This window comes from Mesoplodon bidens (assembly GCF_964165515.1).
Source record: "Mesoplodon bidens genome assembly, chromosome: X".
Classification (NCBI taxonomy): Eukaryota; Metazoa; Chordata; class Mammalia; order Artiodactyla; family Ziphiidae; genus Mesoplodon; species Mesoplodon bidens.
Genome location: NC_138163.1, coordinates 74548085 through 74564470, shown reverse-complemented (window position 1 = coordinate 74564470; position 16386 = coordinate 74548085). Strand labels below are relative to the sequence as shown.

Below are 16386 nucleotides of genomic sequence, written 5' to 3'. Positions count from 1 at the left end.
AGAGCCACTGAAGGGCTCTGAGCAGAAGAATGACATGATCTGACTTGTTTTATCAGGATTGCTCTGGCTGCTATGTTAAGAATGGACTGTAGATATTACCACATTGCTTTTCCAAAGTGAATATGCCAATTTAAATTCTAATTACTCATTAGCAAGGTATGAGAATTTGGGCATCTAAGCATGTCCATTTCTGTTGTAAATTCTGGTTGACTCTTTATGAAAAATGTTTTGTATATACTTGAATATCCCCAGCACCTAGCACAATACCTGACACAGGAGAAGGTGCTTAGCAAATGTTAGGTGAATGAATCTCAAGATTTTTCAGAGCTAAAAGGCATTTAGATATCATCAAATCCAACCCTACATTTTACAGCTATGAATACTGAGACCCAAGGTATTGAGTATCTTAAGGTCCCAAACTTAATTAGTGGCAGAGTAGGGATTAGAAATCCAAGTGTCCGGACTTCAAGTCATTTTTCCAGTTACCTTGTGTTTTCCTAATCTTGACCATAAAATCACCTGGAAATCACCTAAGGTGCCTGAATAAGAATCAGAAACTCTAGGACAGTGCTTCTCAAAATCAGGGCATAAATATCACCTGTAAATCTTATTAAAATGATTCCAATTCAATATATCTGTGGATAGGGTCTGAATTTCTGCATTCCTAATAAGCTCCCAGATGATACAGATGTTCCTGATTTTTGCACCACACTTTGGGGAAGCAAGGCTCTGGAGGAGGTATAAAAGTAATGGCTAAATATATGCTCTCTATAAGACATACACATGAATACTTTCTTCTTAACTCTAAAACCTGAATATAAGCTTGTTCTCTTATTATTTACCTCTTAGTGAAAGGCATCACCTTCAGTAAAATTTTGATGGATGGCTATTGATTTTCCTCCTAACCTGTTTTGTAAATTATCCATATTATCATCTTATGTAATGATAACAAGTTTTTTGTTTATTTGATGAACAATATGATAGGTGCTGGGATCAAAAAGAAGAGTGGTAATGATATAAATCTTCTATTTTAATATTCAAGTTTCACAAAAACTTTATTTCTGGCTCACGTGACATCCAAACTAGCTTCAAATTTAATTTTCTCTGTAGCACATCTCTAAGTTGCAGATGCAACAACATCCTAGAAAACATCCTAGTTTTCTGAAAAATAATTGATCTTGTAATTTACTATTTGTTCATCTTGATCTGTGCCTAATAACATAACTAAAGAGTAGGCAGGGCCGCTGCTTCTTATTCTTTTTTAGTGCGGCGGACGAGAGTGGGAGTGCGCGCCGCGCGAGAGTGGGAGGCAAGGCGGGCAGGCCGGGGAGAGGCGCAGGAGCCTTTGCAGCCACGCGCGCCTTCTCTGTCTTGTGTGCTTCGCGCGGTAGAGCGGGCGCGCGGCAGCGGCGGGGATTACTTTGCTGCTAGTTTCGGTTCGCGGCAGCGGCGGGTGTAGTCTCGGCGGCGGCGGAGGCAGTAGCACTATGTCGGCGGAGCAGTTTGGCGGGGACGGGGCGGCGGCGGCAGCAACAGCGGCGGTAGGCGGCTCGGCGGGCGAACAGGAGGGAGCCATGGTGGCGGCGGCGCAGGGGGCAGCGGCGGCGGCGGGAAGCGGAGCCGGGACCGGGGGCGGAACCGCGGCCGGAGGCACCGAAGGAGGCAGCACCGAGTCGGAGGGGGCGAAGATCGATGCCAGTAAGAACGAGGAGGATGAAGGCCATTCAAACTCCTCCCCACGACACTCTGAAGCAGCGACGGCACAGTGGGAAGAATGGAAAATGTTTATAGGAGACCTTAGCTGGGACACTACAAAGAAAGATCTGAAGGACTACTTCTCCAAATTTGGTGAAGTCGTAGACTGCACTCTGAAGTTAGATCCTATCACAGGGCGATCAAGGGGTTTTGGCTTTGTGCTATTTAAAGAATCGGAGAGTGTGGATAAGGTCATGGATCAGAAAGAACATAAATTGAATGGGAAGGTGATTGATCCTAAGAGGGCCAAAGCCATGAAAACAAAAGAGCCTGTTAAAAAAATTTTTGTTGGTGGCCTTTCTCCAGATACACCTGAAGAGAAAATAAGGGAGTACTTTGGTGGTTTTGGTGAGGTTGAATCCATAGAGCTCCCCAATGACAACAAGACCAATAAAAGGCGTGGATTCTGCTTTATTACCTTTAAGGAAGAGGAACCAGTGAAGAAGATAATGGAAAAGAAATACCACAATGTTGGTCTTAGTAAATGTGAAATAAAAGTAGCTATGTCGAAGGAACAGTATCAGCAACAGCAACAGTGGGGATCTAGAGGAGGATTTGCGGGAAGAGCTCGTGGAAGAGGTGGTGGCCCCAGTCAAAACTGGAACCAGGGATATAGTAACTATTGGAATCAAGGCTATGGCAACTATGGATATAACAGCCAAGGTTATGGTGATTATGGAGGATATGACTACACTGGTTACAACAACTACTATGGATATGGTGATTATAGCAACCAGCAGAGTGGTTATGGGAAAGTATCCAGGCGAGGTGGTCATCAAAATAGCTACAAACCATACTAAATTATTCCATTTGCAATTTATCCCCAACAGGTGGTGAAGCAGTATTTTCCAAATTGAAGAATCATTTGAAGGTGGCTCCTGCCACCTGCTAATAGCAGTTCAAACTAAATTTTTTGTATCAAGTCCCTGAATGGAAGTTTGACGTTGGGTCCCTCTGAAGTTTAATTCTGAGTTCTCATTAAAAGAAATTTGCTTTCATTGTTTTATTTCTTAAAAAAAAAAAGAGTAGGCAGGACGCAGAATATCTGCAAAGAGATGACCTAACTGGGGTTAGGATAATACCTAATACCCACTGGCCTCAGTGAGTCTCTAGGTCAATGCTTTCATCAATAAAGACCACTGGCAGCAGAGCAGAACCAAGTTCCATACTCTCTAGACATGTGACCTATAATAAATCTTAGAACTTCAAAACAAGATAGGAAGTGTCATCTTCTAACATGTCCTTAGGAATCCAGGGTCAGAGCATAACTTCCTACTTGTATTTTGGGGATATACCATATTTACTTCACATTCTAGAGATGATTTAGGTTCACAAAGCCATTATATTTTGAAGTTGGGTAATTTTTACAAGTTAGTGTAAGTAGAGAAACTATTCTTACTTGTGGTATTGTTAGGGTTGTAGTACTACTCATTGTGTCTTCCATTTGTTGCGTTTGAACATCCAGTGTTTCAAACTGCTGTTCAAATTTGTCCATCAGGGCAGAAATCTGCAAAAATAAATATGGTCATAAGAAAAAACTTACTCTGAAAAGATCCTATCTGAACATCAATTTATTTATTTATTTATTTTTACCTTTTCAAGGTTCATACTCCTCAATGTAGCATCCATAGACTTAACTACACCTGCCATGGACTTGGTTACCTATTGGGAGTATAAAAAAAAAAAAAGACTGAGAATCCTATAATAAAAACAACCTCAAAATTTATGTAGTTTCTTATATTACTTGTAGATCATCTTATAAAATTTATCTACCGTTTCCTTAACAGTAAAAGTACACTATGTATTTCTGGTCTAGGCATCGACTATCTTTTATCTTTGACTATTCATTGGAAGACAACTAATTAGACCTTAGCTGAAAAGCTACTGCCAAAATCGATTTCCTCACTAAGCATCTTGACTATCTTTCTCCTGCTCGGGAATGTGAGTACTCTTGTAGCACTTTGCAGTAGATTTAGATTTCTGACAACTCTTAATACCTCCAATAACTTAAATCAAGAGTTCCTATTATTTACAGATATTAAGGCTTACCTTGCCCATTGTTACTGCAGTTTGAACTCTGGCTGCCACAGCATCAACCCTAGCACTCATTCTCAAGAAATTAATTGTTTGGTTCTTCTGGCGGATTGCATTTTCAGCATGTATTCTTGCAACTTCTGTATTGCCTTTCTGAATGACCTGTTTTAAACAGAGCAAAAGTAAACAGTGAAGACAAACACCAAAAATAAATATAGGGAGCAAAAGTAGATATTTTAGAAAGAGGAAAACAATGCCCAACTAACATATTTTTAATATTTAAGAGCTTTTACAATTAGTATTTTTAGGAAATAAAAGGAGAATTAATAGTCCTTTAATTTTTTATTTATGATTAAAAGATATATACTCATTAACGTTTTAAGAAATTAGAATATAAAGTTTAAAAAAGTTCCCATAATCACTCAGCCATTACCACTATTAATATTTCAGTATAAAGTATTCCAAGTACATAAACCTATTTATTGAAATATTACAATATAAATTACAAGAGTACATGCATCAGAGCATACTGTTTTCTCACCTAATTAAATTTTTTTAAGTCAATAAATATATAACTACATCATCACTCTAAAGACTGTGTTGAAAGAAAAAAAAAGACTGTGGTGTATGGATGCACCATTAATCAGGGCTTTGCTCGTGTGAGGTACAAACACTACTGATAGTACATACAATGATTTTAGATGTTACACAGACATAAGTGTCTTCATTTTAATTATGCATTTATTTAAATGTATATCTGAAATGGATATAACTAGCACAGATCCATGCTTTCTGCTATACTGTAATAGCTATGGCCAGGTGTGAAGTTAAAAGTCAATTTAAAGAAAAATGTTAAATAGCTCAGATGGTACCCCAGTATAGCAAAATCGATAGGGTACATAAGTGACTGAAATTAGAGCACATGGATCAATTAAGATCCCTGTTTGCTGGGTATTTAGTTTGTTTCCAATTCTTCAATAATATAAACACCAATGTGATAAATACATTAGTATATGCAACCTCAAACACTTTCCAAGGTTTTTTTCCTAGTTAACATCCATAACCACATATAGCTACAATTTTTTTCTCATGATGAGAACTTTTAAGATCTCTTAGCAACCTTCAAATATACAATAAAGTATTATTAACTGTAGTCTCCACGCTGTACATTATATCCCCAGGACTTATTTTATAACTGATAGTTTGTACCTTTCAGCCATCTTCACCCATTTCACACACACCCGCCCACCTCCTTCCTCTGGCAACCACAAATCTATTCTCTTTATCCGTGAGTTGTTTTTTTTTTAAGGTTCCACATAAGTTAGATCACATGGCATTTGCCTTTCTCTCTCTGACTTATTTCACTTAGCATAATATGCTCAAGGTCCATCCATGTTGTTGCAAATGACAGGATTTCCTTGTTTATGGGTGAATAATATTCGACTTTATATATATATATATATATATATATATATATATATATATATATATTCCAAATTTTCTTTTTCCATTCATCCATTGATGGACACTTAGGTTGTTTTCATGTCTTTCTTTAAAAATTAATTTATTTTATTTATTTTTGGCTGCATTGGGTCTTCGTCATGGTGTGCGGGCTTCTCATTGCAGTGGCTTGTCTTGTTGCAGAGTATGGGCTCTAGGCGCGCAGGCTTCAGCAGTTGTGGCATGTGGGCTCAGGAGTTGTGGCTCACAGGCTCTAGAGCACAGGCTCGGTACTTGCAGCACATTGGCTTAGTTGCTCGGTAGCATGTGGGATCTTCCTGGACCAGGGCTTGAACCCATGCCCCCTGCATTGGCCGGTGGATTCTTAAGCACTGCACCACCAGGGAATCCCCTCATGTCTTGGCTATTGTAAATAATGCTGCAATGAACATGGGGGTGCATATATCTTTTTGAGTTAGTGTTTTTGTTTCCTTCAGATAAACACCCAGAAGTGGAATTGCTGGACCATATGGTAGGTTCTAATTTTCAGTTTTCAAGGAACCTCCATACTGTTTTCCATAGTGGCTGCACCAATTTATATTCCCACCAAGAGTGCACAAGGGTTCCCTTTGCTCCACAACCTCTCCAACACTTTTTGCTTTTTGTCTTTTTGATGACAGTCATTCTAACAGGTGTGAAGTGATATCTTATTGTGTTTTGATTTGCATTTCCCTGATGATGAGTGATATTGAGAACATTTTCACGTACCTGTTGGCAAATTGGTATGTCTTTTTATGAAAAGTGTGTATCAAGATCCTCTGCACATTTTTAAATCAAATTGTGTGGTATTTTGCTTTTGACTTGTATAAATTCTTTACATATTTCAGATGTAAACCCCTTATCATCTGTATGGTTTTCAAATATTTTCTCCCACTCAGTAAGTTGCCTTTTAAATTTTTTCATGGCTTCCTTTTCTGCACAGAAGCTTTTTTGCTTGATATAGTCCCACTTGTTTATACTTGCTTTTGTTGCCTCTGCTTTTGGTGTCAATTCCAAAAAATCACTGCCAAGACCAGTGTCAAGGAGTTTACCATCTCCGTTTTCTTCTAGAGTTTTATGACTTCACGTTTAAAGTTCAAGTCTTTAATCCATCTTGAGATAACTGCTGTATATGTTGTAAGACAGTGGTCCAGTTTTATTCTTTTGCATGTGGCTGTCCAGCTTTCCCAACACTATTTACTGAAGAGACTGTCCTTTCCCCATTGTATATTCTTGGGTCCTTTGTTGCAAATAAATTACCATAAATGTGTGGGTTTATTTCTGATTTCTCTATTCTGTTTCATTGATCTATGTGTCTGTTTTTATGTCAATATCACACTGTTTCATTTACCACAGCTTGGTAATATAGTTTGAAATCAGGAAGCATGATGTTTGAGCCTTGTTCTTTCTCAAGATGGCCTTGGATATTCAGAGTTGTTTGTGGTTCCATACAAATTTTAGGACTGTTTGTTCTATTTCTGTGAAAAATGCCATTGGCATCTTGATAGGGATTGCACTGAATTTGTAGATTGCTTTGAGCAGTATGGACATTCTAACAATATTAATTGCTCTAACCCATGAGAATGGAATATCTTTCCATTTATTTGTGTCTTCTTCAATTTCTTTCATCAATGTCTTATAGTTTTCAGTGTAGTCTTTCAGGTCCTTGGTTAAGTTTCCCTAGGTATTTTATTTTTAATGAAATTGTAAATAGGATTGTTTTCTTAATTTCTCTGATAGTTCATTATTAGTTATAGAAACACAACTGACTTTTGTATATTGATTTTGTATCCTGCAACTTTATTGCATCTGTTTATTCTAATGGTTTTTTTGGTGGATTCTTTTATATATAATGCCATGGGTTTTTTATATGTAATACATGTTATCTGCTAATAGAGACAGTTTTACTTCTTCATTTCTGATTTGGATGTCTTTTCTTTTTCTTGCCTAATTGCTCTGGCTAGGACTTCCAGCAGTATGTGGAACAGAAGTGGTAAAAGTCGGCATCCTTATCTTGATCTTAGAGGAAAACCTCTTAGCTTTTTTCCTTGAGTATGATGTTAGCTGTGGGCTTGTCATCTATGGCTTTCATTATGTTGAGGTACATTCCCCCTATATCCACTTTGTTGAGAGCTGTTATCATGAATGAATGTTGAATTTTGTCACATGCCTTTTCTGCATCTATTGAGATGATTATATGATTTTTATCCTTCATTTTGTTAATGTGGTATATCACCCTGATTGACTTGTGGATGGTGAACCATCCCCACATCCCTGGAATAAATTCCATTTATTCATGATGTATGACCCTTTTAATGCATTGTTGAATTTGGTTTGCTACTATTTTGTTGAGGATTTTTACATCTATGTTCATCAGGGATATTGGCCTATAATGTTCTTTTCTTGTAGTTTCCTTGTCTGGTTTTGGTATCAGGGTAATGCTGGCTTCATAAAGTGAGTTTGGATGTGTCTCCTCCTTTTTAATTTTTTGGATGAGTGAGTTTGAGGTTGATTGGTATTACAGTTGACCCTTGAACAACATGGGGCTAGGGGTGCCAAACCCCACTCACTCAAAAATCCATGTATAACTTTACAGTTGGCCTTCTGTATCTACAATTCTGCATCTACGGATTCAACTGACCATGAATAGTGTAGTACTATAGTACATCTTGGTTGAAAAAAAATTGTGTACAAGTGGACCTGTGAAGTTCAAACCTGTGTTGTTCAAAGGTGTACTTTAATTCTTTAAATGTCTGGTATAATTCACCAGTAAAACCATCTGGGCCTGGACTTTGTTTGTTGGGAATATGCATGTTTTAATACTGCTGTGCTTGCTGGAGATTTGAAAATTCAAAAATTATTTTTAGATTATTTCTAATTTCTTCAATATATAAAAATGTTAGACCAAAATCTTTTTTATGCTTTCTCTTTCCTTGAAATAGTTGGGCTTATACTTTTAGAAAAGGATGATGCTAATACATCAATTTTAAGTATTTTTTTCTTCTAACTCAGCCTAACTATTTCTATCTCCTTTTCTGAAAGTTTTCTTCCCATAAAGTTTTCTCTATTAAGAGCATAGACAAAATACCCAAAGTGACTCAATTTAAGTGTAGGATATACGCTATTACCTACCAAAGATCAGAGTAATTTAATAAAATATTAAAAATAGATATATAAATACACATGTGCAGAAGAGAGTTAACACAGCAAGCCTGAGTCTGCTGTCCTTTGAAAGGTCTATTTGCAAGTTTGGCATGTAACTAGCATCTAGGAACTTGGATTTGGGGAAGGTTTCCATCTTTCCCAGAACAGTTAAGAGTGGCTCACTGTGCCTAAACTCTTTATACAAACAATGTGGTTTATGCCAAACACTGGATTTCCTTCTGGGAGACTGGAACTTTGGTGTGTGCTAGGCAGAGGATCCCTGTGTGACTACCAATAAAAGCCCTGGACTCCTAGTCACAGGAGAACTTCCTTGGTAGACAACATTTAACACATGTTGTCACAATTTGTTGCTGCAGGAATTAAGCTTGTCTTGTGTGATTCCACTGAGAACTCTTGGAAGCTTAAGACTGGATTCCTCCAGACATCGCCACATGTGTTTTCCCTTTGTATCCTTTAGTGTAATATGCCATAGCCATGAGTCCAACTATATGCTGAGCCCTGTGAATCCTAGCAAGTACACAATACACAAGTCACAATATACATTAATGCTATGTACTATGTATATATAAAACTTATATTCAATGGAATATTACTCAGCCATAAAATGAAATGAAATTGAGTTATTTGTAGTGAGGGGGATGGACCTAGAGTCTGTCATACAGAATGAAGTCAGTCAGAAAGAGAAAAACAAATACTGTATGCTAACACATATATATGGAATCTTAAAAAATAAATGGTTCTAATGAACCTCAGGGCAGGACAGGAATAAAGACGCAGATGTAGAGAATGGACTTGAGGACACAGGGAGGGGAAGGGTAAGCTGCAACGAAGTGAGAGAGTAGCACTGACATATATACACTATCAAATGTAAGACAGCTAGTGGAAAGCAGCCGCATAGCACAGGGATATCAGCTGGATGCTCTATGACCACCTAGAGGGGTGGGATAGGGAGGGTGGGAGGGAGACGCAAGAGGGAGAGGATATGGGGATATATGTATACAAATAGCTGATTCACTTTATTATACAGCAGAAACTAACACATGATTGTAAAGCAATTATACTCCAATAAAGATGTTAAAAAAAACAAAACCTTAGCGACTACAGAAATTCAAATGAGCCAAAAAATGTGAAATATTATTCTTACATACAGGCTTTATACTTCTCAGTAACAGTGGTTCTGGCTACAAACCAAAGGACAGTCATTAGATGTAGGCAATAGAACAGTTAGGTAACAGTACAGTTATACTTTGTATTATGAGCCATACTTGCACACATAAGTAGAAATAAACAAGAAAAGCCATTATTAATTATGTCAGATAATAAATAATTTACTTACATAGATATTTGGCTTAAAATGCTAAAGCCAGTAATCTTTCTTCAATGTAAAATAAACTAAAACAACCACTCTTCCATCATATAACTATGCTCATTTCATGAGTTTAAGAAAAAGTAAAAAGATTAAATATTACTTACCCTTTTAATCTTGGCCTTTTCAGCCTTTTCTTCTTTATCACATTTCTTGGCATTCCTATTAAGTTCTTTTGCAGCAAACTTCAAGTTAAATAGGTGTTCGGAAATTATATGTTAAGGTTTAAAAAAAAAAGTCACTTCCCAACCTAATTACCTGAAAACAAGATGTTAAAATTATAAAACTTATCAGATTATGCTATTTAAACCAAATATTCACAAAGTATTTGAGAAAACAGAACAATTTTTATCTCTTCCACATTTGTTTTGTTAAAATTAAGTTAATTATTTTAAGAAATAATTTTAGAAGAAAATAAATAAGAAAAAGAAATAAAACTTAAAAATTTTAAGAAACTTAATTATTTCTATTAAAACAAACTTATGGTTATCAAAGGGGAAAGGTGGGGGAGGGATAAATTAGGAGTTTGGGATTAACATACACACTACTATATATAAAATAGATAATCAACAAGGACCTACTGTATAGCACAGGGAACTCTACTCAATACTCTGTAATAACCTATATGGGAAAATAATCTGAAAAAGAATATATGTATATGTCTAACTAAATCACTTGGATGTACACCTGAAACTAACACAACATTGTAAATCAACCATACTGCGATATAAAATAAAAATTTTAAAAATTAAAGTAATGGCAAGAAAGATTAATTACAAAGGGAAAAAGAGCAACTTTATAGTAGAGAAACCTGGCAGATACCACCGTACCAAGGATAATATCACCAGTAATAAAACATTTCAACACCATTTACCTTCTGAAATGATGAACTGGGAAGAGTACAGCATACTTATATGGTGGTGGTGTCAAAAACATAACCTCAATTTACTCCAGAGAAACTGTCAGGCAATCCTGAACTGAGAGAGACATTCTAATGTAAGACACAACTGACCAGTGTTCTTGTCAAGCATCAAGTTCATGAAAAGCAAAGAAAGACTGAAGAACTGTTATAGAATGGAGAAGACGAAGGAGCCATGCCAACTAAATGCAATGCGTGATTGGATTCTGAAACAGAAAAAGGACATTAGGGGAAAAACTGGTGAAATCCAAGTAAGATCTGTAGTTTAGTTAATACTGTAGTGATGTGGACTTCCTTTGGTTGATGATTATGTTTATGTAAGGTGTTAACATTAGGAGAAGCTTGGTAAAGGGAATAAAAGAAATCTCTGTACTATTTTTGCAATTTCTCTTTAAGTCTAAAACTATTTTAAGATTAAACATTTTAAATTAAAAACAACAAAAATATAATGGGAATAAGACCCAAATAAGCAATACCACAAATCTTCCATTTTCATGACACAAGCAAAAACAAATATAAAGTAATGCACATGAATCTGACAAAGCAATGTGGATTATTTCAAAACCAACTGCTTTGTATCATGATTAAATCACTATTAAGAATAATTCTATGTGTTTTCTGCCCTTTAGAAAAAGGTAAAATCTATTTTTTTAAACCCTGATTCTATATTTCTTTGGGACATTTATAAAGGATGCAGGGTTCATTTTTTTGAAAGGCCCACATACACTATATAGTTTAAAGAGCTAATAACTGTTGGTTTGATTATATCACTATCAGAAAATAAACATTATTCGATTATTTACCAAAGCTAAACCATAAATTAACCTTGTTCATCTCTCAAAGGCTTCATGGTTCTAATTTAACACCTTATATTTATGGATAATGAGAGGGATGACTTGCTACCGTGAGTATTTTTCATCAACAACAGATATAACTAGAATTGTTAAGAAAATAAGTATATATGTATGAATTTCTGGGTAGTTTTAATGTATCATATACGTTACATTTTTAAGTTAAGATTTATCAATTTCAGCTAGGTAACTGAGAAAATTACAGCTCCTTTTATAAATAGGGTTTTTTAACCTAAGCACTACTGATATTTTGGGCTAGATAATACTTCGTTGTGGGGGATGTCCTATGTATTCTACGAAGTTTATCAGCATTCCTGGCCTTTACCCACTAGATGACACTAGCAACCCCTCTGTTCCCCGAATTACAACAACCAAAAATGTCTCCAGACATTATCAAATGCTACCTGGGGAGGGGGGCAAAATCGAACCCTGCAGAGAACCTGAATCACTGAGATAGATGGAAATAAAGAAAAAAAGAATGAATTTTTTATTTTTCAAATCATCTCCCAAATAGAATTGCTGTCTCTGTAGAAAAAGTCACTATTGTTAAAAGCTGAATTAAGAAGCCAGCTATTTTAGAGGAATTCATATAATTTATATATCCATTGTTTTTAAAGAATGTTTTCAGTTTCCCTTAAACCTGAACTTTACTACAAACTGCAAATACTGAGGACTGACTACCTACTATAGCCAACTCTAATTTAATATTAAGGGTTAAGAATGGTCATGATATAAAATATTAGCCAAAAATATTAATAGGGGATCCATTACAAGTCAATTTAATACCATAAAGCTTTTCCCCCTTTATCCTAAAAAGACATGAACCACTTCCATTAATATGGAGGCCTACATATTTATAATAACACCTTGAAATACTGGATAAACTACAACAAATTCCCTTTTAAATACAGAGCTTAGATTGTAAAAATGGAAGGAAAATCCTCAGGAAACAGAAACAAGGAGGAAGAAGTAAATATCAGTAGTAGGTAAGCACTGAAGCCCCTGAAGACAAAGCCCCCTGTGGAGCCCATGAGATGAGACACTGGAACTGAATTTTCTGAATAAACCTAGAATCTTAAAGGCTACAACATTAGCATAAGGGTGACATAGAAAGAAGTCTTATCAGCTGGCAAAGGAAGATGAGATGACAATGTTAACTGTCATTATGGGCCTTGGCTCACAGCTGGGGGTGGAGCAAACTACATAAAAGAAAATTAAACAAAGCTGAGGAGAAAATTAGCAAACTGGAGAGGCCCGCGTACCACACACACAAAAAAAAATTAGCAAACTGACTATAGACCTGAATTAAGATTAGAGTGAAAAAATAAGGTTAATATGAAAGAGAGGACAAGAAATAAAGAAAACAGAATAAAAAGGTCTAATATCTGCAATACCACAAAGATATAATAAAGACAATGTGCAAAATGTTACATTCAAAGAGATAATACTTGAGAGTCTTCCATAACTGATGGGAATAAAATCTTTGGACTCAAGAAGCATAAACAAACAAAAAATCAAACAAAAAAACAATCCCAAGCAGGACATATAAAAATCAATCCAGAGAGGCGGAGTCAAGATGGTGGTGTGGGAAGACGTGGAGTTAGCGTCTCCCCACAACTAGGGAGCCTGCCAGCTGTTGGTGGTGTATTCTAATGCCCAAGGAGACGGGAGGAACCCCAGAGTGAACCAGCTGGCAGGATCTTGGTTCACAAGCCTGGGGTTAGGCGGAAGCTACTGTGGTGGGAGCTCCAAGTCCGAAACACTGGACTAACAGAGAACCTAAGACCCCAGGGAATATTCATAGGAGAGAGGTTGCACAGAGCTCCCCATCTCAGCACCAAGACCCATCTCAGCTCTACCCAGTAGCCTACAAACTCCAGTGTTGGAAGCCTCAGGCCAAACAACCAGTAAAACAGGAGCACAATTTCACTCAAAATAAAATAAGATGGCAAAAAATATGCCACAGATGAAGGAGCTAGGTAAAAATCTACAAGACCAAATAAATGAAGAGGAAATGGGCAATCTACCTGAAAAAGAATTCAGAGTAATGACAGTAAAAATGATCCAGAATCTCAGTAATAGAATGGAAGCACAGATTGAGACAATACAAGAAATATTTAACAAAGATCTAGAAGAACTAAAGAACAAACAAACAGAGATGAACAACACAATAACTGAAATGAAAAATACACTAGAAGGAATCAATAACAGAATAACTGAGGCAGAAGGACGAATAAGTGAGCTGGAAGACAAAATGGTGGAAATAACTGCTGAGGAGCAGAATAAAGAAAAAAGAATGAAAATACTTCAGAACAAGCACAGACACCTCTGGGACAACACTAAATGCAACAACGGTTGAATTATAGGGGTCCCAGAAGACAAAGAGAAAAACAAAAGGTCTGAGAAAATATTTGAAGAGATTATAGTTGAAAATGTCCCTAACATGGGAAAGGAAATAGTCACCCAAGTCCAGGAAGCACAGAGAGTCCCATACAGGACGAACCCAAGGAAAAACACAACAAGACGCATATTAATCAAACTAAAAAAATTAAATTCAAAGAAAAAATATTAAAAGCAGCAAGGGAAAAACAAAAAATAACATATAAAGGAATCCCCATAAGGTTATCAGCTGATTTTTCAGTGGAAACTCTGCAGGCCAGAAAGGGGTGGCAGAATATACTTAAAGTGATGAAAGAGAAAAACCTACAACCAATATTACTCTACCCAGCAAGGATCTCATTCAGATTCAATAGGGAAGTCAAAAGCTTTTCAGACAAGCAAAAGCTAAGAGAATTCAGCACCACCAAACCAGCTTTACAACAAATGCTAAAGAAACTTCTCAAAGCAGGAAACACAAGAGAACAAAAAGACTCGCAGAAACAAACACAAAACAATTAAGAAAATGGTCATAGGAACATACATATTGATAATAACCTTGAATGTAAATGGATTAAATGCCGCAGCCAAAAGACATAGACTGGCTGAATGGATACAAAAACAAGACCCATATATATGTTGTCTACAACAAACCCATTCCAGACCTAGGGACACATACAGACTGAAAGTGACGGGATGGAAAAAGATATTCCATGAAAATGGAAATCAAAAGAAAGCTGGAGTAGCAATACTCATATCAGATAAAATAGACTTTAAAATAAAGAGTGTTACAAAAGATAATGAGGGACAGTTCATAATGATCAAAGGAACAATCCAAGAAGATAAAACAATTATAAATGTTTATGCACCCAACATAGGAGCACCTCAATACATAAGGCAAATGCTAACAACCATGAAAGGAGAAATCGACAATAACACAATAACAGTAGGGGACTTTAACAATGGACAGATCATCCAAACAGAAAATAAATAAGGAAACTCAAGCTTTAAATGACACAATAGACAAGATAGATCTAATTGATATTTATAGAACATTCCACCCCAAAGTGGCAGAATACACTTTCTTCTCAAGTGCACATGAAACATTTGCCAGGATAGATCACATCTTGGGTCACAAATCAATCCTCAAAAAATTCAAGAAAATTGAAATCATATCAAGCATGTTTTCTGACCACAACGATATAAGATTGGAAATCAATTACAGGAAAAAAAATTGTAAAAAACAAATACAAGGAGGCTAAACAGTGTACTACTAAATAACCAAGAGATCACTGAAGAAATCAAAGAAGACATTTTTTAAAAATACATAGAAAAAATTGACAACGAAAACACAATGACCCAAAACCTACGGGATGCAGTAAAAGCACTTCTAGGAGGGAAGTTTATAGCAATTCAATCTCACCTCAAGAAACAAGAAAAATCACAAAAAAAACAATCTAACCCTACACTTAAAACAACTAGAGAAAGAAGAACAAAGAAAACCCAAAAACAGTAGAAAGAAAGAAATCATAAAGAACAGAGGAGAAATAAATGAAATACAAATGAAGAAAACAATAGCAAAGACCAATGAAACTAAAAGCTGGTTCTTTGAGAAGATAAACAAAATTGATAAACCCTTAGCCTGACTGATCAAGAAAAAAAGGGAGGGGAGGCAAATCAATAAAAATTAGAAATGAAAAAGGAGAAATCACAACTGACACTGCAGAACTACAAAGGATTATAAGAGACTACTAAAAACAACTAAATGCCAATAAAATGGACAACCACAAAGAAATGGACACATTCTCGGAAAGGTACAATTTTCCAAGACTGAACAAGGAAGAATTAGATAATATCAACAGACCTATCACAAGTAATGAAATTGAAACTGTAATTAAAAATATTCCAACAAACAAAAGTCCAGGACCAGATGGCTTCACAGGTGAATTCTATCAAACATTTAGAGAAGAGCTAACAGCGAGCCTTCTCAAACTCTTCCAAAAACTTGCAGAGGGAGAAACACGCCCAAATTCAATCTACAAAGCACCCGTCACTCTGATACCAAAACCAGAAAAAGATACCACAAAAATGAAAATTATAGACCAATATCACAGACGAACACAAATGAAAAAATCCTCAACAGAACACTAGCAAACAGAATCCAACAGCACATTATAAGGATCATAAACCATGATCAAGTGGGATTTAACCCAGGGATGCAAGGATTCTTCAATATATACAAATCAAACAATGTGATACACCACATTAATAAATTAAGGAATAAAAAACATAGGATCTTCTCAATAGATGCAAAACAGCTTTTGACAAAATTCAACACCCATTTATGATAAAAATTCTCCAGAAAATGGGCATAGAGGGAACATACCTCAACATAATAAAGGCCATATATGACAATCCCACAGCTAGCATCAAACACAATG

The 16386-nt window shown here is 36.1% G+C and overlaps 2 protein-coding genes across 2 annotated transcripts in view; one reads left to right on the top strand and one right to left on the bottom strand.

Moving 5' to 3' along the window:
- LOC308608831 (charged multivesicular body protein 1B2-like) overlaps positions 1-16386 on the bottom strand; it is a gene marked incomplete at both ends in the record, with an annotated part of 43041 nt that overhangs the window by 4911 nt on the left and 21744 nt on the right. The window contains 4 exons of the mRNA XM_081222165.1: positions 3155-3262; positions 3349-3417; positions 3805-3951; positions 9907-10010. Coding sequence (XP_081078291.1) covers positions 3155-3262; positions 3349-3417; positions 3805-3951; positions 9907-10010 — 428 coding nt within the window. The remainder of the gene's footprint in view (positions 1-3154; positions 3263-3348; positions 3418-3804; positions 3952-9906; positions 10011-16386) is intronic.
- On the top strand, positions 1473-2756 carry LOC308609044 (heterogeneous nuclear ribonucleoprotein D0-like). Its single transcript, XM_081222524.1, has one exon. It carries the CDS (start codon positions 1488-1490, stop codon positions 2553-2555), a length of 1068 nt encoding a protein of 355 aa, XP_081078650.1. The 5' UTR covers positions 1473-1487; the 3' UTR covers positions 2556-2756.

Excerpts from the sequence above, each read along its gene's own strand:
- LOC308609044 (XM_081222524.1), top strand. The coding sequence starts at position 1,488 with ATGTCGGCGGAGCAGTTTGGCGGGGACGGGGCGGCGGCGGCAGCAACA.